The 21,248-nt window shown below is 45.7% G+C and overlaps 2 protein-coding genes across 6 annotated transcripts in view; one reads left to right on the top strand and one right to left on the bottom strand.

Moving 5' to 3' along the window:
* The window catches only part of PRKDC (protein kinase, DNA-activated, catalytic subunit), a 186,751-nt gene extending 184,251 nt beyond the window's left edge, over positions 1–2,500 (bottom strand). For 2 of the 4 annotated variants that reach the window (XM_017881346.1, XM_017881348.1), the window contains exon 1: positions 2,290–2,500. In XM_017881346.1, coding sequence (XP_017736835.1) covers positions 2,290–2,443 — 154 coding nt within the window. In that variant the 5' untranslated portion in view covers positions 2,444–2,500. The remainder of the gene's footprint in view (positions 1–2,289) is intronic. The other 2 variants (XM_017881345.1, XM_017881347.1) reach the window with 1 other exon arrangement.
* Positions 2,501–2,520: 20 nt separating this feature from the next.
* On the top strand, positions 2,521–20,479 carry MCM4 (minichromosome maintenance complex component 4). 2 transcript variants are annotated; one of them, XM_017881343.1, is made up of 17 exons: positions 2,521–3,338; positions 3,455–3,538; positions 3,843–4,007; positions 4,378–4,541; positions 4,630–4,731; positions 5,078–5,173; positions 5,254–5,349; positions 6,883–7,021; positions 8,476–8,696; positions 10,374–10,494; positions 12,753–13,012; positions 13,480–13,845; positions 14,310–14,437; positions 15,804–16,011; positions 17,353–17,581; positions 18,047–18,180; positions 19,012–20,479. In XM_017881343.1, exons 2-17 carry the CDS (start codon positions 3,469–3,471, stop codon positions 19,102–19,104), a joined length of 2,592 nt encoding a protein of 863 aa, XP_017736832.1. In that variant the 5' UTR covers positions 2,521–3,338; positions 3,455–3,468; the 3' UTR covers positions 19,105–20,479. The 2 variants fall into 2 exon arrangements, with proteins under 2 accessions (XP_017736832.1, XP_017736833.1); XM_017881344.1 differs by having other exon boundaries at positions 2,521–3,538.
* Positions 20,480–21,248: the final 769 nt, after the last annotated feature.

The raw sequence follows: 21,248 nt of genomic DNA, 5'->3' as shown, positions 1-21,248 counted from the left end.
ACCATGTTAGCGAGGATGGTCTCAATCTCCCAACCTCGTGATCCACCCACCTCGGCCTCCCAAAATGCTGGAATTACAGGCGTGAGCCACCACGCCTGGCCAAGGTTGGAATGGTTTTCAAGGCAGACTTATAAATATAAAACACTAACCCAAGGTTGTTATACTAAAACAAAGAAAGCAGAAAATTCTAGACAATGTTCCACAGGGAAGCAGTAGGCAGAATAATGGCCCCAAAGATGCCTGCATCCCAATCCCTGGGGTCACATCTTGTGAATATGTATATAGCAAAAGGAAATGTATATAGCAAAAGGAAATGTATATATATATTTGCTATATACAAAAATGTATATAGCAAAAGGAAATTGAGCTTGCAGATGGAATTAAGGTAGCTAATCAGCTGACCTTAAAATGGGAAGATCATACTGGATTATCCAGAAAGCCCAATGTAATCATACAAGCCCTTAAAGTAAGGAGATGAAGAAGAGTTGATCAGAGAGACAGGAAGTTGGGAAAGCAGGAGATTCCAAACCTCTGCTTGACATGCTGTTGCTGGCCTTGAAGACCAAGGGAAGGGAGCTGTGATCCAAGGAAATGGGACAGTGTCAAGAAGTATGGAATGTCAGGGACCTCAATCCTACAACCTGAATGAATAAGGCAATGGATCCTCCCCAAGAGCCTTCAGAAAGAAAGCAGCCCTGCCTGGTACTTTGGTTCTAGCTTGGTGAGACCTGTGTGGGATTCTGACTCACAGAACCCCCCTTACAGTGGGAACTGTAAGAGTAACAGACCTGTGCTGTTTTAAACTACTAAGCTTGTGATAATTGTTACAGCAGCAATAAGGAACTAATACACTTCCCCTGGAATCTCTCAAGTGAAAGGAGATATGTCATAAACGGAAGGTAAACTTGGAAGTGCTTTAGACACAAGTTACTAAACGAACAAAAATGAATGCTAAATTTGAAACCCTAAGACAAAGTAACCACACAATGTTAGTTTTTTGTTTGATATTTCCCCATTGTTAACATATTCTTGAAAACAGATAGAATATATAGAATTCGTGTATACAGCATCTTTTTTTTTTTTTTGAGACGGAGTCTTGCTTCATTGCCCAGTCTGGAGTGCAGTGGCACAATCTCGGCTCACTGCAACCTCTCGCTCCTGGGTTCAAGCCGTTCTCTTCTCTCAGCCTACCCAATAGCTGAGACTATAGGCGCTCGCCACCATGCCCAGCTAATTTTTGTATTTTCAGTAGAGACAAGGTTTCACCATACTGGTCAGGTTGGTCTGGAACTCCTGACCTCAGGTGATCCACCTGCCACAGCCTCCCAAAGTGCTGGAATTACAGGCATAAGCCACTGCACCGTGCCACATACAACATCTTGTTTAAACTGTTTTAAGTTATTCCTACAACATATTCACTCCTAGACCCTCCGGAAGAAAATCTCACCTTTTCATAGGGCACAACATCAAGAGGTCTGCACACTCGTGTTTTAAAGGAGGAATACAGGAGTTTCCACACAATGAAATATTCGATTATTTAAACTGCTAAAAGAGGCACTTCTACTACAGAGAAGAAAAAGTTCCCTCCCAGGCATTGCTAAAGAGTTAAAAGAACATGATTTCAATTGTATTTCTTCAATTTTTCTCAAGGTAGGAATCAGGGGTTTCGAAAAGGTACTGGTGGGATTAGGCGAGATTCAGGTGAAAGAAAATACTTTCTCTTGGCCGGGCCCACTGGCTTATGTCTGTAATCCCAGCACTTTGGGAGGCCGAGGCGGGCGGATCATGAGGTTAGGAGTTCGAGACCAGCCTGACCAACATGGTGAAACCCCATCTCTACTAAAAACACAAAATAATTAGCCTGGTGTGGTGGCGCGCGCTTGTAATCCCAGCTACTCGGGGGGCTGAGGCAGGAGAATAGCTTGAACCCGGGAGGCGGAGGTTGCAGTCAGCCGAGATCGCGCCACTGGGCGACAGAGCGAGACTCCGTCTCAAAAAAAAAAAAAATTATTTCTCTTGCCCTCCCCCCAACTCTGTATAGCAAGGATTGCCAAATTAGGGGTGGTTTTCACCAACTTTGGCTTTAAAATATCTTTCCTCTAATACTAGAGAGTAAAAAGCAGTATGACAAATCACTTTATACACACGCACAGAAATTCCCCCAAGAATCTAATCGCTGTACTTCAAAATACCGTCATCTAAACACAGAGAGAAGCGCCGGGCTGCTCGGCTCCAGAACGACTCGGGAAGCCAGGACCCACCCGCGGCCCACCTCGGGCCGGTACCCACCCAGCACCGCGGGGCTGCTGCTCAGGACGCATTCCTGCCCCAGGCCGCGGATCAGCTGATGACCGGCCAGGGCAGCACCGCAGCGGTCCGCGGCGGACAAAGTCTCCTGCAGCCGTAGCAGGGAGCAACGCACACCGGCTCCGGAGCCCGCCATGCCGCCGAGTCCCACTCCCGCGCGTGCGCCCGCTCAGCCCGGACCCGGAAATGCCCCTACGCGCAGGGGCGGGGCTACGTGGCGCGGCGGCAGGAACTTTCCCGGGAACCCCTGCGGGAAAGCCTGGCCTGTAGGCGCGCCTCTTTGGCCCTAATCAACATGGAAACTTAAGGAGAAATGCCATCCGTCGGTCTGACCTGCGGAAGTAGATTGGGTGGCTACTTGGTGTTGGACTTGGCTAAATAGATACCAGAGGCAAATAAAACAAGCGAAGGGCCTGGGTCAAGAGCTCCAAGTTTGTTCCTAGATAAACAGTGACAAACACGGTCGGGCGCGGTGGCGCCCGCCTGCAGTCCCAACACTTTAGGAAGCTGAGGCGGGAAGATCGCAGGAGTTCGAGACCTGCCTGGGCAACATAAGACCATCCGGATCCGCCACCTCCCGTCCTTAATTTTTTTAATAAAAAAAATCTTAGGTGACAAATGCATCTCTACTGTCCTTATTAATCAAAAAAGCCTAAGGGATAAAGAAGCACATGCTCCCTAGCCAACGATGACGGAACACACCCCGATAACTGGTGCGGTCGGACCCACTTTTCCCGCGAAAACGCGGCCGCGCAGGAGGTCAGACCATCTAGACAGAGGGGTGCCAAGCGAGGCCTACTTCTGGTGTACGCACGGGCGCTGAAGGAAGTGGCACTGTCCCCCCCTACCGGTGCGCAGTGGCGCCTCCCGGAGGCGGAGCTACGCTCAAGCGTCGCTGTGATTGGTAAGGCCCGGCCAGGGGCGGAGACGACCTTGCCGCCGGCGGGAACTCTGGGTCCCGTGGTTTGGGAGCGCGACTGGCCAGGTGGACCTGGAGCTTGCGAGCGTCCGCAAGCGGCCGCCTTTAGCCGGTAACCGCGCGCCAGCAGGGAGGGCGTGGCGCGGAGCCGGCAGGAACGTCCGCGCTGCGGAGCAGGGCAGGGAAGCCGGGAGGCGGGCCCGGCCCGAGCTTGTCCTTGTCGCGCAGGTACCCCGAGCACCATGTCGTCCCCGGCGTCGACCCCGAGCGGCCGCGGCAGCCGGCGTGGAAGAACCACCCCAGCCCAGACGCGTGAGTGCCCCGAGCCGGGCCCACAACAGCCCCCGGCGCCGCCCCTTCTGCCCTCTCTTGCCGCAACTGGCAGCGCTGGGTGGGTACGCGGGCCCCGGACGCCCAGCCTCGGGCTGGGCGCTGCCGCCTGGTGCGCACAGACACCCACAGTAGGCTGTGGCTTGGGTGCTGCTTAATTTGATTGCCCATTTGCCTCTGTTTGGTTTGGTTCAGTGGTGAGTCATAATGCCCCAAGGGACAGACAAATCCAGGAATACCGGCCCTGAAAATTCATGGCCATCTTTTCTGTTTTGTGTGACACAAGCTCGAAGTGAGGATGCCAGGTCATCTCCCTCTCAGAGACGTAGAGGCGAGGATTCCACCTCCACGGGGGAGTTGCAGCCGATGCCAACCTCGCCTGGAGCGGACCTGCAGAGCCCTGTCGCGCAGGACGTGTTATTTTCCAGCCCTCCCCAAATGCATTCTTCAGGTGCGTGTCTGAAGATCTAGGTTATGCTGTGCTTGATACACAGCTGATGCTTTATCTGCTCAGGTTTACTGTCTTTATTACAGTTGTCGTAATGCCTAAAGCATCCCCTCTGCACATGAGTGAGCATATTCTGAACCAGAGGAGCTGAACAGAGTGCTGAAAATAATTGTTTTAGGGCTTAGTGAGCAGAAGAAGCAGGTTCTCTGATGCTTTTCTTAATAGAACATTTAATAGTGCTCAGAATCTCAACCACCACAGGTTGCCATAAATACTCAAGTTTGCTGTGCGATTAGGTGGTATAGGTCAACAGACAGCATGCTGTAATTCCAGGTTTGATATACCACCAGGATTTCCTAATTTTGTTTTATAGCTATCCCTCTTGACTTTGATGTTAGTTCACCACTGACATATGGCACTCCCAGCTCTCGGGTAGAGGGAACCCCAAGAAGTGGTGTTAGGGGCACACCTGTGAGACAGAGGCCTGACTTGGGCTCTGCGCAGAAGGGCCTGCAAGTGGATCTGCAGTCTGACGCGGTGAGTATGCAGTCTCCTGAAACCATCTTATGGCGGATATCATGTGGGTAACTCCATTCTCATGATTCTGTCATGTTTTTCCGTGTAGGCAGCGGCAGAAGATATAGTGGCAAGTGAGCAGTCTCTAGGCCAAAAACTTGTGATCTGGGGAACGGATGTAAATGTGGCAACATGCAAAGAAAACTTTCAGGTGAGCTATATGTATTAAAATTACTTTGGGCTCTGAAAATGTTGGGAGACCGTGCTTATAACCTATAGCGAAGTAGCCGTAATGACTAGAAGGGCCACCTGTGGTGGCTCACACCTGTAATCCCAGCACTTTGGGAGGCCAAGGTGGGAGGATCACTTGAGGCCAGGAGTTTGATAGCAGCCTGACCAATATAGTGAGACTCTATCTCTAAATTAAATTTTAAAAAAGAAAAAGGAAGAAAAATATTTATTTCTGTCTCCTGATAGTGACATACTCGTAACTTTGTGTGTTAAAGTTGCCTGTTTCCAAATGCTATATGCCTAATATGTTTTCTCTCCACTTAAAGAGATTTCTTCAGCGATTTGTTGACCCTCTGGCTAAAGAAGAAGAAAATATTGGCATAGATATTACTGAACCTCTATACATGCAACGACTTGGGGAGGTAATCAGATACTCTTTCAATTCAAGTTATATGTTTTAAAATAGTTAGCAAAATATAACTTGTTCATTTTTATCTTGTAGATTAATGTTATTGGCGAGCCATTTTTAAATGTAAACTGTGAGCACATCAAATCATTTGACAAAAATTTGTACAGACAACTCATCTCTTACCCACAGGTAAGAATTTAGCTTTGACCTTGATGAATTTTAGTAACTGTCCAGAAAGAATGTTTCCAGATAACACAAATTCCTCGGTAATGAAGATAGTATGCACAAACACTAAGAAAACCATGTATCATCTCCTTTGGCCGGGTGCGGTGGCTCACACCTGTAATCCCAGCACTTTAGGACACTGAGGCAAATGGATCACTTGAGGTCGGGAGTTCGAGACCAGCCTGGCCAACAAAGTGAAACCCCATCTCTACTAAAAAATACAAAAACTAGCCACACATGGTGGTGCGCGCCTGTAGTCCCAGCTGCTCAGGAGGCTGAAGCGGGAGAATCACTTGAACCGAGGAGGCGGAGGGGCAGTGAGCCGAGATGACGCCACTGCTCTCCAGCCTGGGCAACACAGTGAAATTCCGTCTCAAAAAAAAAAAAAAAGGATCATCTCCTTTAAATGAACTTTTTTTTTTTTTCACATTTTAATGTTCCTGAAAGTGGGATTTGTATTACTATCAATGACAGGTTATGGTTTACTGGGCAGTGTTTCTCATGTAGAAAAATGATGAATCTAACAACTATAGCTTCTTGGCTTCCATGAAGTAAGTTAGCTTAAATGGAAATACTTTAAATGAATTGCATACTTCCTGCTGCTTTAAAAGAATATACTTATTGTACTGTAGACTTTGACTTTTTGGCCTCAGGTCAGTTTTTATTCATGAAGTATCAGTTCTGTTGACTCTGGGTGTGGTCTTTGGAGGCAAGCAGACCTGGATTTTGAATCTTGATTTTGCTGATTACTGGCTGCATAGCCTTAGTCAGGTTCCTTAGCCAACCAAAAGCTGTTTCCTCATCTGTAAAATGGGAACCATATGTTAACAAATTTGAATAAATATGATTTAACTTACTTTGGTGTCGCTGGGCGCGGTGGCTCATACCTGTGATCCCAGCACTTTGGGAGGCCAAGGCAAGCGGATCACCTGAGGTTGGAAGTTCAAGACCAGCCTGACCAACATGGAGAAACCCCATCTCTATTAAAAATACAAAATTAGCCAGGCGTAGTGGCACATGCCTGTAATCCCAGCTACTCAGGAGGCTGAGGCAGGAGAATTGCTTGAATCCTAGAGGCAGAGGTTGCAGCGAGCCGAGATCATGCCATTGCACTCCAGCCTGGGCAACAAGAGCAAAACTCTGCCTCAAAAAATAAAAATAAATAAATAACTTACTTGGGTATCATTTCATTATAGAAGGAAAATAATGAAAGTATGAGGTCAAAATTGTTTTCCCTTCTAATAGAAAGCATAAAATATGCCAGTATACATCAAGAAGGCACTTTTATATAAATTACCAAACTTAACCCGATTGAGAATATGCAGAAATAGATAGTTCAGCATACCTAAATTTGAAAACAGTACATGCACGATTCTGTAGGGTAATACTTTGGGGGCATGACATGTCTTGTTTTTATACTTTGCTAGTCTGACGTGCCTTTATTGTATTTAACACTGAGATATGAATACAAATACATCTTCATATTTATTTTTATAGGAAGTTATTCCAACTTTTGACATGGCTGTCAATGAAATCTTCTTTGACCGTTACCCTGACTCAATCTTAGAACATCAGATTCAAGTAAGACCATTCAACGCATTGAAGACTAAGAATATGAGAAACCTGAATCCAGAAGGTAATGTATTTTTCATAGGATTACTTTTGTTGAAGGAAAATGCCTTACATGAAAATAGCCTTGTTTTATCAAGAAACTATGAAAGAAGTAATTGGTGGTGGTAGTCAAGGTGATGGATTATAAATTGACAAAATAATACAGATTCAGTTATCCTGTATACTTATGAACCCCATATACTTTTTGAATTTAATTGAAGTTTCTGATATAAGAGATTGACTATTGGCTGGGCATGGTGGCTCACGCCTATAATCCCAGCACTTCAGGAGAACAAGGCAGGCAGATCACCTGAGGTCAGGAGTTCCAGACCAGTCTGCCCAACATGGTAAAACCCCTTTACTAAAAATACAAAAATCACCAGGGCGTGGTGGCACGTGCCTATAGTCCCAGCTACTGGGGAGGCTGAGGCAGGAGAATCACTTGAACCCGGGAGGCGGAGGTTGCACTGAGCTGAGGTTGTGCCATTGCACTCCAGCCTGGGTGATAGAATGAGACTCTGTCTCAAAAAAAAGAAAAAAAATAGATTTTAAAGACTTGAGGATCACTTGAGGCCAGGAATTTGAGACCAACTTGGGTGACTTAAGAGACTCCATCTCTTTTTAAGAAGAAATTAGCAAGGCACAGTGGCTCGTGCATGTAATCCTACCACTTTGGGAGGCTGAGGTGATGAGCTTACTTGAGCCTGGCAGGTTGAGGCTACGGTGAGCCGTAATTGCACCATTGTACTCCAGCCTGGGCAACACGTTAAAACCCCATCTCAACAACAGCAAAATTGTAGAGGTCTCATGAATCAGTGGCAGGATAGGGTGAACTTCATGGCTAGCAGTGGCTAACTACAGGTCAGAACAGGGCAGCTCATCTGAAACCAGCCAGGGAAATTAGTTGGGGGCAGTGGGACCTTCAAAGGGGAAAAGTTGTCTGTCAGGAAAGGTTCAAATAATAGAGGAAACAAGCAAGAGTGAAAGATCAGACCATCTAAGGGGTTCTGTGTGGATAGTAATGACTGTAAAGTATAGAGGACTTTTTCCTCTGCCAGGTGCTCTTACTAGTCTTGAAGTACACTGGCACATTCAGTCCTTGGCTCTGGGGTGGGTCCTGATACCACCCCATTCTATAGAGAACACAAAATGTGCACAGAGAGGCTAGGGTTGGGACTCAGTCCAGCCTATCTGGCTTTTTTCCTGACACAGCAGGGTGTCATACAGGAGGCTGGGTGAGTGAGGCAGGAGGCAGGGACGAGGGTAGGCAGACAAGAAGGGAGCAAGGGATGCCTGCTGGACAGGGGCCAGAGGTTCGCTGGGCTTGAGAGTCTCCTGAAGACATACCCTGCGGACGACTAGACACAGAAAGGTCACCCTAGACAGACTTGTGGGCACCCAGCACCTGCCTGTGATCCCAGCTATTCCTGGACCTCTGCACCTCAGATAGGTGTGCTGACCTCTCTTCTCCCCTCACAGACATTGATCAGCTCATCACCATCAGCGGCATGGTGATCAGGACATCCCAGCTGATTCCTGAGATGCAGGAGGCCTTCTTCCAGTGCCAAGTGTGTGCCCACATGACCCGGGTGGAGATGGACCGCGGCCGCATTGCGGAGCCCAGCGTGTGCGGGCACTGCCACACCACCCACAGCATGGCACTCATCCACAACCGCTCCCTCTTCTCTGACAAGCAGATGGTGCGCAGCCACCCTGGCCCCCCAGGCTATGCTTTGCCTGTCTGTATCCTCAAAAGGCCGACTGTAACTTGTCCCTCGGACCCCGAGCCTCTCTTCCCGAATGGCATCCATCCCTCTCTGGTCTTGTGGGTTTCATTAGTGGCCTATGGGCTAAATACAGAGAGCATGCAAAGGCCCTGCTTCAGGGCACTGTCCCTGTGCGGTTGCCAGAAGTACTGTCTGTTGTTAGAGACATCATATTTTCATGGCCTAAAATGCTTCAAACATTTGAGATGAGAATACTTGGTTAAATGTCATTCTGCGGTTTTTCCATTGGTAAAGGATGGAGGAATTTTTCTGAAATTTTTTCACAAATTTTATTGTCTAAGAAGTTTGGTCTTTTTCGGCTGGGCTTGGTGGCTCACGCCTGTAATCCCAGCACTTTGGGCGGCTGAGGCGGGTGATCACAAGGTCAGGAGATCGAGACCATCCTGGCTAATGGTGAAACCCTGTCACTACTTAAAAAAAAAAATACAAAAAAATGAGCCAGGCATGGTGGCGGGCGCCTGTAGTCTCAGCTACTCAGGAGGCTGAGGCAGGAGAATGGCATGAACCCAGGAAGCGGAGCTTGCAGTGAGCTGAGATAGATTGCGCCACTGCACTCCAGCCTGGGCAACAGTGAGACTCTGTCTCAAAAAAAAAAAAAAAAAAAAAAAAAGTTTGCCCTTTTTTCTCTCTATTCATGAAATTGTAAGATGAAGTTACTAAAATGACAGAAATAAGTAAAGGGAAGGTAGAAAATTGCTTATTTACCATGATTGTAACTGTAAAGATGTGGGAGGACAGAATTTGAGTTTTTCTATGACAGTGTGTGCATGGTTTCTTTAATGTTGCATGGGACAGAGCTGGAGACAGAAAGGCAGGCACCCTGCTCCCCAGGAGCATATGGCCTCCTATTCTCAGAATCCTGCAGGCCCCCAAAATGGGCTTAGAGAAAAGCCCCGCATCCTTAGGCCTGTCAGAGGGTACCTGGTTTGGAAAGGCCTTCCTCGACCCTGCTTTATGAAAAGCATCTCAGCTTCCCCCACCGCAGCTCCCTACATTCCTTCCCCTGTTTTGTTGCAGTCTGCTGCATTTGTCACTGTCACATGTTATGTGCTCATTTTTCTGTGTATTATCTGCCCCTTCCACTCCATGAGGCAGGGAACTTTGTTCACTGTCGGGTCCCTGACACCTAGAATGGGCTGTAGCACAAGCTGGGTGCGCCACAGATACCTGTTAGATGAGTGGATGCAGGCAGGGTTGTGAGGTGCGCAGGCATGCCCAACAGTGGGCCTTAAGAATGTGTGCTGCAGCCAGGCATGGTGGCATGCGCTTGTAATCCCAGCTACTCGGGAGCCTGAGGCAGGAGAATCACTTGAACCTGGGAGGTGGAGGTTGCGGTGAGCCGAGATCGCACCATTGCACTCCGGCCTGGGCAATAAGTGAGACTCCATCTCAAAAAAAAAAAAAATCTGTGCTGCTTTACCCAGGAGATCTAGAAGTAGCTTCTAAAGAAATAATGAGAAACATGGACAAACATTTATGCGGGGATATGCACTGCAGCCTTACATGGCAAAAGCAGTACAAAGACATGCAGATATTTGTCCTCCTGCACTCTCTTTGTGGCCCACATGTTCTCTGTTTGCTGCCCTTCAGATCAAGCTTCAAGAGTCTCCAGAAGACATGCCTGCAGGGCAGACACCACACACAGTCATCCTGTTTGCTCACAATGATCTTGTTGACAAGGTTCAGCCTGGGGACAGAGTGAATGTTACAGGTAAGAGTGTAGGTTTGCACCAGCACTTGAAAGTGCATGCCTGTCTTGTTTTCAGTGCTGTGCTTTAGTGAGTCATTGGACTCAGTCACAGGTCCAGTTCTGCCTGCAGTTGTCACTGCATGTCTTTGAGACTGTGGGATATATGCCCGCTTTATCTGCCACCTTTTTAACTGAGTACCACGGCCCAGCATCATGAAATTGTTCAGTTCTTCTCAAACTTGAATGTTGGAACTCGTGGTTTGTGTGGTCACTCGCCTCTTGATATCTCAGTATCCTGGAGCTATGTGTGTCTCAAGTCAGTACTGTTGGCATCATGAGACAGCAGCCTCAGATAGGCTGGTATGGGTAGAGTTTGAGTTATGCCATCAGCTAAGTATTATCAATGCTGGAGTTGTAAGTAATTTTTACTTATTTCCCAAATGTATAGCCAGGGGTTAACATTTGTTTGTTACAGAGAAGAATGAGTCAGAGTGACTTGTTTCCATGTGTAGAAGCTTAGGTTCAGGGATGCATAGACAACAGTAGCTCAGATGCCACGGTAAATCAGGACCCAGGACTCCTTCTCTTGCTGCCACGAGAGTGTTCTTTGCACAGCACCACATGAGTGTGGCAGTCTTCCTTTTGAATCTGTAGAGTCACAATGCATTTTGGTTGGCAGCAAGGGAGTGTTGATGGCAGCACAGTTCTTCATTGATGGGCAAGGAGGCAACAGTCACAGAGTGCCTGAATCTGCTCCTGAGCGGAGGGCCTGGGGCACACCACGCATCGGCCCTTGTCTTCAGTGAGGCAGTGCTCACCCTGTTTCTTCCCCAGTGTGAAGTCCCGCAGTTGTCACTGGCAGTCTTCCGTTGTAAAAGTACTTGTAGTCATTGAGAATTTGAAATAACGCGTAGTCTTTAGTGAGTGACGTGCACATTTCCAGTCCTACCCTGAAACCTTTGATAAAGTATTTAATCCAATATTTTAGTTTCCTCACCTACAAAGTGGAGTTAATGTGATGATACATGTGTGAGAGTATTTGGGGCCTAGGGGCTGTGGAAAGTGCTGTGTAGATGTGAAATAAGTATCAATGCTGCTCTGTGAGATAAATTATCATGGGCCACTTTAAACGTAATCATCCATCCCTAGCCTATATCGGAGTGAAGAATAGTGTGTATTCTAAGAATGTGTGTAAACTGGTTTGTTGTGTTAAATAAGAATTACACCAACCCACTAAATGAACAAGACCAGTGCTCTGTGCCATTGTGTTGAGATAGCTGTAAGGGAGAAAGGCCAGGCTTTCTCCAAAAGCTGCAGGAATCAGCCTAGAGTTAAAGGCTTCTGATTTGAAATCCAGAAAAGACAAATATCAGATCAGACTTCTGTATGTGGGGAGCCTACCTTCCAGAAGAATGCATGATTTGCATGCTTTTGTCAGGGGTGGTGGGCGGGGGGTGGGACCTAGTCTACTTTTAATGGCTGGAGGATTTTAGCATTTTGTTGAAGTCAAGTAAGTGCTAAGCAGATTCTGTACACTCAACTTAGGGAAGTAAAAATACTGCTTATTAAACACAACCACGAACCCAGCATTGAGCCAGAAGCACAGCAGCTCCATTTCACCCTCAGGGTGACTATGCCCGTGGACGTGCTCATGTAACTACAGTTGCCCTGGAGCACTGCTGACTAGTGGGCCCAGGTGAACGCGTCCTCGGGTCTGTCATTTGCAGAAACCTTGGTTCTTTCTCTTTTTGTTTTGTTTTTGAGACAAGAGTTTTGCTCTTGTTGCCCAGGCTGGAGTCCAATGGCACGATCTTGGCTCACTGCAACCTCCGCCTCCGAGGTTCAAGCCATTCTCCTGCATCAGCCTCCTTAGTAGCTGGGATTACAGGCATGTGCCATCACGCCCGGCTAATTTTTGTATTTTAGTAGAGACAGGGTTCTCCATGTTGATTAGGGTGGTCTCGAGCTCCTGACCTCAAGTGATCCGCCTGCCTCAGTCTCCCAAAGTTCTAGGAATACAGACATGAGCCACCTGGGTTCTTTCGAGCTTGTCTGTTTCCTGCTGTTTCCCAGCTTGCTCAGAGCAGGCGGGATCTTTGCATTGTGGGTCTGAGTCCTGGGCTTGGGCGAGTCATTTAAGAGATGGTGGAGCTCACCTTTCCAGGGCCAGCCCAGTGTGATGCCTCACTCTGAAGTGCACCTGTTGCCTACGCTGGTTGCTGAGCCACTCGGAGGAAGATGTGGGAAGGTAAAAGTGCATCTCCTGGTTGTGCCCTCAGGCATCTATCGAGCAGTGCCTATTCGAGTCAATCCAAGAGTGAGTAATGTGAAGTCTGTCTACAAAACCCACGTTGATGTCATTCATTATCGGAAAACGGATGCAAAACGTCTGCATGGCCTTGATGAAGAAGCAGAACAGAAACTTTTTTCAGAGAAACGTGTGGAATTGCTTAAGGAACTTTCCAGGAAACCAGACATTTATGAGAGGCTTGCTTCAGCCTTGGCTCCAAGCATTTATGAACATGAAGATATAAAGAAGGTAACAGTGGATTTTAAACTAGGGGTTGGGATTTACAATTCTTTAGAATCAAATAGTATAAACATCCACTCCTCCACTTAAGCCATCTGCCATAAAGGACGCGAGCTGTGGCCTGTTAGAGCAAGTGCTGGCAACCAGACTTGCCATTGGTTGAGGAGAGTCATAGCATTGTCTGTCCTCATCTCTGCTCTAAACTTAGGTTTCTAAATAGAAGAGGCCACACAGTATCACAATAGGGACAGGGACTTGCATGGCCACCATTCTGGCGTAATGATGGGTGCTGATGAATAAATTGGTCAGTGATAACTTAGAGCATATCAAGCACTTTCAGGAGCCTTTTTATACCTTCCTGCAATTTCCTAATTGTAGTTCTTTATAAGAGACAAAAGTACCTCTAAAGTTTAAACTGCATCTCAGTTACTGTGCAGAAAATGAATGTTTAGACATGTCTCTATTTGATTATTTAGGGAATTTTACTTCAGCTCTTTGGCGGGACAAGGAAGGATTTTAGTCACACTGGAAGGGGCAAATTTCGGGCTGAGATCAACATCTTGCTGTGTGGTGACCCTGGTACCAGCAAGTCCCAGCTGCTGCAGTACGTGTACAACCTCGTCCCCAGGGGCCAGTACACTTCTGGGAAGGGCTCCAGTGCAGTTGGCCTCACTGCGTACGTAATGAAAGACCCTGAGACAAGGCAGCTGGTCCTGCAGACAGGTGCCCTTGTCCTGAGTGACAACGGCATCTGCTGTATCGATGAGTTCGACAAGATGAATGAAAGTACAAGATCAGTATTGCATGAAGTCATGGAACAGCAGACTCTGTCCATTGCAAAGGTGAGTCACCTTCTCCACTGTGAATGTGGACATGTTTAAAATACGTGGACCCTTTAAAGACAGCATCTGTGGAACTGTGCTGTGCTACCTTGGTTCTAACATGGGGAGATTGGTACGTGCTTTTCACATCATATTTCAGCTAAATCTCTACATATCTTCTACAGGATATCATGTTTTGTCTTTATTGCTGTACTAGCCTTGAATTTGTCCTAAAGCTCTTGCAAGGTGCCTGCTTCCTGAGAAAGATGTGGTTATAGCACGCATTCATCTAAACTCAGTCCTTGGCATGAATCTGAGGACAAGGCTTATCCAGGTGAACTGCTGAAGTCAGTAAAGGCAACATGGCTCAGGCAATAGAAATGCTGTAGAGGGAATATGGGTTTAGTAGGTGGTCGGGCAAAGACGGTGCTTGTTAATTGCCAGCATCAGGGAGAGGCTTCTAACCGCACTGTTTTCTCTAATAGGCTGGGATCATCTGTCAGCTCAATGCGCGCACCTCTGTCCTGGCAGCAGCAAATCCCATTGAGTCTCAGTGGAATCCTAAAAAAACAACCATTGAAAACATCCAGCTGCCTCATACTTTATTATCAAGGTATTAAAACAGATTTTTATTTTGTTCATTTGTAGAATATTAAGGGTGAGATTGAAAAGGAGCTACTAAGATTCAGCAACTGCTAATGGAAACTCTTCACTCTTATCAAGATGTTTCAAATTTCGTTGGTCAAGAGTTTTCACGACAAGGATGATGTGTGTTCTCATTTGATTTTGAAGCAGTTGGGATGTTTCCCTCCCACGCCATTTTCACATGGCTGTCACTCACTACTCTTAGTCCTAAAGCCACTGCTGAGAGTCAACAGAGAACAACTCTGTACCGTAGATGAGGCTCTGAAAAGTTAGATTTATTAAAGTGCAATCACATAATCTTCACTCTCAGCCCCACTACAAATATTGGACATTTTTCATAAATGGATTTTAGGTTTTAATTACTTGCTTTTTTTTCTTTTTTTTTTTGACGAAAGTTTTTTTCCCCAAAAAACAGTTGAATGTGTTTTCATTCAAATCTTTCCATTGTCAACCAGGTACAGTGACTCACACCTGTGATCCCAGCACTTTGAGAGGCTGAGGTGGCTGGAGCGCCTGAGCTTTGAGGCCACCCTGGGCAACTTGATGAAACCCCATCTCTACTAAAATACAAAAAATTAGCCAGGCGTGGTGGTACATGCCTGTAATCCCAGCTACTCAGGAGGCTGAGGAGGCACAAAAATTGCTTGAGCCAATGGGAGCGGAGATTGCAGTGAGCTGAGATCATACCACTTCAACTCTAGCTTGGGCTATAGAGTGAGACTGTCTCAAAAAAAAAAAAACCAACAACTTTCCATCGTCAAAATTATAGAAACCTTTCCCTAAGGGAGGTCTTCCTTTGACTCAGCTGATTGGTCCCCAGCCGTTCCCTGGGCCGACCTAAGGGCTAGGGACAGCACAGGGTGAGTGGGGTGAGTGGATGGACACAAAGGCCCTTTCCACACCAGGCAAAGACGCTTTTCCCTGCGGGCGCTCACAGGATGCACATTCACTGCACATCTCTGGTGCTTGAGCAGTCTTTAGTATGTCGTTTGTAGGTGTATTGGTGTCTCAACTAGGAAAACAGTTTTTTGTTGTTGTTGTTTTGTTTTTTTGAGACAGAGTCTCCCTCTGTCGGCCAGGCTGGAGTGCAGTGGCGCGAACTTGGCTCACCGCAACCTTCGCCTCCCAGGTTCAAGCAATTGTCCTGCCTCAGCCTCCCGAGTAGCTGGGATTACAGGCACGCGCCACCACTCCTGGCTAATTTTTGTATTTTTAGTAGAGACAAGGTTTCACTGTGTTGGCCAAGCTGGTCTCAAGCTGCCAACCTCAGGTGATCCACCCGCCTCGGCCTCACAAGGTACTGGAAAAACAGTATTTTTACTTTGTTTTCTTAGGTTTGATTTGATCTTCCTCATGCTGGACCCTCAGGACGAAGCCTATGACAGGCGTCTGGCTCACCACCTGGTCGCACTGTACTACCAGAGCGAGGAGCAGGCAGAGGAGGAGCTCCTGGACATGGCAGTGCTGAAGGACTACATTGCCTACGCACACAGCACCATCATGCCACGGCTAAGTGAGGAAGCCAGCCAGGCTCTCATCGAGGTAACCCTGCTGAAAAAAGGCTTACTGTGCCTGTAGCCCACAGCATTAATGTAATCGACCAATCATCTCCTTTAAAATATTAATTATTTTGTTAAGAATAACATACTGTTTTCTTCCTTTTTTTTTGAGATGGAGCCTGGCTCTCTTGCCCAGGCTGGAGTGCAATGGCGTGATCTTGGCTTACTACAGCCTGCGGCCTGTGCTTCCGGGTTCAGCGATTCTCCTGCCTCAGCCTCCCTACTAGCTGGGATTACAGGTGCCCACCACCACTCCCAGCTAATTTTTGTATTTTTAGTAGAGACGGAGTTTCACCGTGTTGGCCAGGCTGGTCTTGAACTCCTGACCTCAAGTGATGTGCCAGCCTCTGCCTCCCAAAGTGTTAGGATTATAGGCATGAGCCACCATGCCTGGCCTAAGAATAACATACTCTTTTTTATAACTGTTTATTGTTTCCTCCCATATTACAGAATTGACTTTACCAAATGTTGCAAAAGGGGGAAATAGTTCATTTATGTAGGTAGTACACACTATATGTTTAAATACTTACAAGCATAGTGAATTTAAGATCAAATACCTGATTTCAAATAGAGGCAACACTACATAGTTATTTGGAAACTGGAAAAGTCATCCAGTTTCTGTAAGCTTCCTTTTGCTTGTAAAAAACAGATTGAGCAGTCTTTTAGGTTCGTTTTTCAGCATCCTTGTACATGAACTGAAGTGCACAATGGCACATTTAGGTTATTCGAGCATTGTGATATTAAGAAAGTTCCTGGTGCTTTGATGAGCTTTACATCCAAACTGAGCTCCCAAAAATGCTAAGATGAAAGTTACAGACATTATGTAATTTTTTTGTGTGTCATAGTCTTGGGGATTGTTCATGAAGAAATAAGACTGTGTCATCTGTATGTGAGATTGATACAACTTACCTTTGCAGCATTCTCCCAGCAGTCCTTATGTGCCCCATGTGAGCACTTTTCACAGACAGACCCTGATTCTCCCTATGAGTCGTCACAGCCTGCTCCTCTCCCCACATGCCACATTGCTTTCCTCTGCCATGCCATGCCCATCTCTGTTCTTCAGAGCCACATTAGATGCCACCCTCTCCAATATTCTTCCTGAGCATCTCCCAGTTGGAATATGTTCACCTACCACTGCACGCTGAACGTTAACGTCTTCACCTGGGATTTCTGTGGTCTGTGTAGCCTCTACCACTTGATGAGCTCCAGGGCCCAGGACCATATCTGAGTTCTGTTTACTTAATGGAAGCCTAAGTGTTCAAAATTCAACACAAAACTAAAGTTTTTGTCACCAAGGAGGTTTTTGTTTTTTTACCTTCAATAGGCTTATGTAGACATGAGGAAGATTGGCAGTAGCCGGGGAATGGTTTCTGCATATCCTCGACAGCTAGAGTCATTAATCCGCTTAGCAGAAGCCCATGCTAAAGTAAGATTGTCTAACAAAGTTGAAGCCATTGATGTGGAAGAGGCCAAACGCCTCCATCGGGAAGCTCTAAAGCAGTCTGCAACTGATCCCCGGACTGGCATCGTGGACATATCTATTCTTACTACAGGTTCGTTATTTTCAGTGAGCAGAAAAGCTTTTGAGAATTATTTCAATATGTATGTAGTTCATATGTCAGATTTAAGCTAACAGTTAAATCATTTGAGACGGAAGTTCTTAACCTTTTTTGGATTGGGACCCCTTTGAGAATCTGATGAAAGTTGCCCTTTAATCTTGTCTTGATATAGTTTTAAGGAGATTCTGTCTCTTCGACTGTCTGGGAAGTTTTGTTAGAGAAGTTGTTTGTTTCTTAGCAGCAGCTGCTTGCTGCACAGATGTGTATACTGTTTCCACGGAAAGCGACAGCTAGTGGCTTACAGAAAATTCCAAATAATTCAAAACTCATTCCCTTCAAATGTACTCAGCCCCTGTCCCCTTACCTTTCTAGATGATACTACTAAAGGAATATTTTTGAGAATTTGAAACATTTCATTTCATAATAGCAAAATGTTTTCATTGATTTCTTTTAAATCAGGGATGAGTGCCACCTCTCGTAAACGGAAAGAAGAACTAGCTGAAGCATTGAAAAAGCTTATTTTATCAAAGGGCAAAACACCAGCTCTAAAATACCAGCAACTTTTTGAAGATATTCGGGGACAATCTGACATAGTAAGTGTTTATATGTATTTTTTGTTTGATAGAACTTTCTCTTTTCCTTAATATTGCTTTTGGGTTTTTTTCCTTTATTTATTAAATAATAAATATAGATAAGAATGAAGAAAAGGAAGATGAACCATAAGCCATCATCAAGAAATAATCACAATTAAAATTTTTGGCTGGGCGCAGTAGCTCACGCCTGTAATCTCATTTGGGACTCCGAGGTGGGCGGATCACTTGAGGCCAGGAGTTTGAAACCAGCCTGACCAATATGGTAAAACCCTGTCTCTATTAAAAATACAAAAATTATCTGGGTGCAGTGAAGAGCACCTGAAATCCTAGCTACTCAGGAGGCTGAGGCAGGAAGATTGCTTGAACCCGGGAGGCGGAGGTTGCAGTAAGCTGAGATCCTGCCACTGCATTCCAGCCTGGGCAATAGAGTAAAACTCCATCTGAAAACAAAAGAAAAAAATATCGTTATGCCCCTTTTATAGTTGTTATAAGTTTGTTTTAGGAGTGAAATATTTGGGTGTCATTTTGTAAATAAGTAAGGTGAGTTTAGTGAATAGAACTATGCAGGCTTTCAGTGCTGGTCCACTTTCCATCTCTGTGTTGTCACTGAGAGGGCAGAGTTGATAGTTACAACATGGACTATACAGATGCCAAGTCTATCATAGGGACCATCTGGCCACTCCACTCCTGATTTAGAGCATAAGGCATGTGTACAGTCACCAAAAAGAGAAAGATTCTGGGTGGTACTTTAACATTAAAATTATGGTGTCTCTAACAGGTAAAAGAGGGACTTGACATGTAAAATATTTATTTTCTTTCTCTTCCCCACAGGCAATCACTAAAGATATGTTTGAAGAAGCACTGCGTGCCCTGGCAGATGATGACTTCCTGACGGTGACTGGGAAGACCGTGCGCTTACTCTGAAGCCTTGTGAGCAAGGAAGGCTGCCTGCATGTCCTGCTTGCTGCATGCCACACGGGTGTGGCCTGCATCTCAGTTGGCCGCCATCAGTGTAAATAGAGCTTAAAGTCGTGGTTTGGCTACATAAAAATTTTCTAACTTGGTTCAATATTTGTAGTGAAGTATCTGTTCTCTTTTTTTTTTTTTTTTTTTCTACATTATAAATAAAAATACTATGCTGGCCAGGCACGGTGGTTCACGCCTTTAATCCCAGCACTTTGGGAGGCCAAGGTGGGTGGATCACGAGGTCAGGAGTTCAAGACTAGCCTAGCCAAGATGATGAAACCCATCTCTATTAAAGATACGAAAAATTAGCCGGGCATGGTGGCACATGCCTGTAATCCCAGCTACTCAGGAGGCTGAGGCAGGAGAATGGCTTGAACCCAGGCAGCAGAGGTTGCAGTGAGCCAAGATCATGCCACTGCACTACAGCTTCAGTGACAGAGTGAGACGCTGTCTCAAAAAAAAAAGTACCATGCCAATTTTCAAACATACTGTAGAGATTATTTTCAAGTGCCATTTTATAGTATAGCAACAGGGCTTTTACTCTGTGTATGCACAGATACAGTCTGGGGCATGGTTTCTCATGGCCATCATCAATATGCTTAAGGATTTGATGACAGGCATAGCCAGGGCATATCACCTCAGTGGTAAAGGGCTAGAGCCTCTCTTTTTTACAGCACTGGTTTTTTTTGTTTGTTTTTTGTTTTTTTTGAGACAGAATCTCACTCTGTCACCCTGGCTAGAGTACACTGGTACAATCACAGCTCAACGCAGCCTTAATCTCCTGGGCTCAGGTGTATGTCACCATGCCTGGCTGCTTTTTGTATTTTTTTGGTAGAGACGGGATTTCACCATGTTGCCCAGGCTGCAAGCGATCTGCCCACTGCAGCTTCTGGAAGTGCTGGGATTAGAGGTGTGAGCCACTGCACCCAGCCTTTGTTTTATTTTTTATTTTTTGAGAGGTATAATTCTTTCTAGAGGTTTTTTTCTCATGGCTACTATTAGATCAGGAATGGGTGATTGGAGATTATTAGATTCTAGGTTAACTTCTACCCCTTTACCCTAATACATAAAACTTTTTCCTAAATAAATTATAGAAGGAATAATACTTGGTTATCTGGCATTATTTTCATTAAGGAAAAGCTTTACTAACCACTACGTTCATGGAAATTTGTAGTGGTAAATATTTGATAGGTCATAAAAAACACCATAATACAACAAATCTCGTTTTCTTTAAATACTGATTAAATCCTAACAGTCATCTTTATAAAATGACCATAGGCTAAAATCTTATGTGTAAGTACTACTACAATAAATAATTTCTGAAACCTTTAAATCACATGAGTTGGGCCTTTTTTATAACTTAGAATCAACATTTGTTAATAAAGTATCCATAGAAAATGATAGATCTGGCCGAGCACAGTGGCTCAAGCCTATAATCCCAGCACTCTGGGAGGCCAAGACAGCCGGATCATGAGGTCAGGAGATCGAGACTATCCTGGCTAACACGGTGAAACCCCATCTCTACTAAAAATACAAAAAAATTAGCCTGGCATGGTAACGGGCACCTGTAGTCCTAGCTATTCTGGAGGCTGAGGCAGGAGAATGGCATGAACCTGGGAGGCGGAGCTTGCAGTGAGCCGAGATCGCACCACTGCACTCCAGGCTGGGCGACAGAGTGAGACGCCATCTCAAAAAAAAAAAAAGATCTAGTTGAATATTTAAATAGTATTAAAGCGTTAGCAGTAGAATGCTGTATTAAATATCCTAAGTTGAAAATGTTTTTAATACACCTACCAAATGTAGCTTAGCCAAGCCTACCTTAAAGAAGCTGAGCATACTTAAATCAGCCTATGGTTGAGTAAAATAATGAAAAACAAAGCCTATTTTATAATAAAGTGTTATGGTTGGGTACGGTGGCTCACACCTGTAATCCCAACACTTTGGGAGGCCAAGGCAGGTGGATCCTGAAGTCAGGAGGTCGAGACCAGTCTGGCCAACGTGGCAAAATCCTGTCTCTACCAAAAGTAAAAAAAAAAAATAGCTCAGCATGGTGGTGAATGCCTGTAATCTCAGCTACTCAGGAGGCTGAGGCAGGAGAATTG

This window comes from Rhinopithecus bieti, unplaced genomic scaffold (assembly GCF_001698545.2).
Source record: "Rhinopithecus bieti isolate Rb0 unplaced genomic scaffold, ASM169854v2 scaffold_13195, whole genome shotgun sequence".
Lineage (NCBI taxonomy): Eukaryota > Metazoa > Chordata > Mammalia > Primates > Cercopithecidae > Rhinopithecus > Rhinopithecus bieti.
This window is presented reverse-complemented; position numbering and strand designations above follow the sequence as displayed.

Coding starts and splice junctions, on each gene's coding strand:
- MCM4 (XM_017881343.1), top strand. CDS start 3,469: ATGTCGTCCCCGGCGTCGACCCCGAGCGGCCGCGGCAGCCGGCGTGGA. Junction 4,732..5,077: donor CATGCAAAGAAAACTTTCAG/GTGAGCTATATG, acceptor CTCCACTTAAAG/AGATTTCTTCAGCGATTTGT. Junction 16,012..17,352: donor CCAGCCAGGCTCTCATCGAG/GTAACCCTGCTG, acceptor TACCTTCAATAG/GCTTATGTAGACATGAGGAA.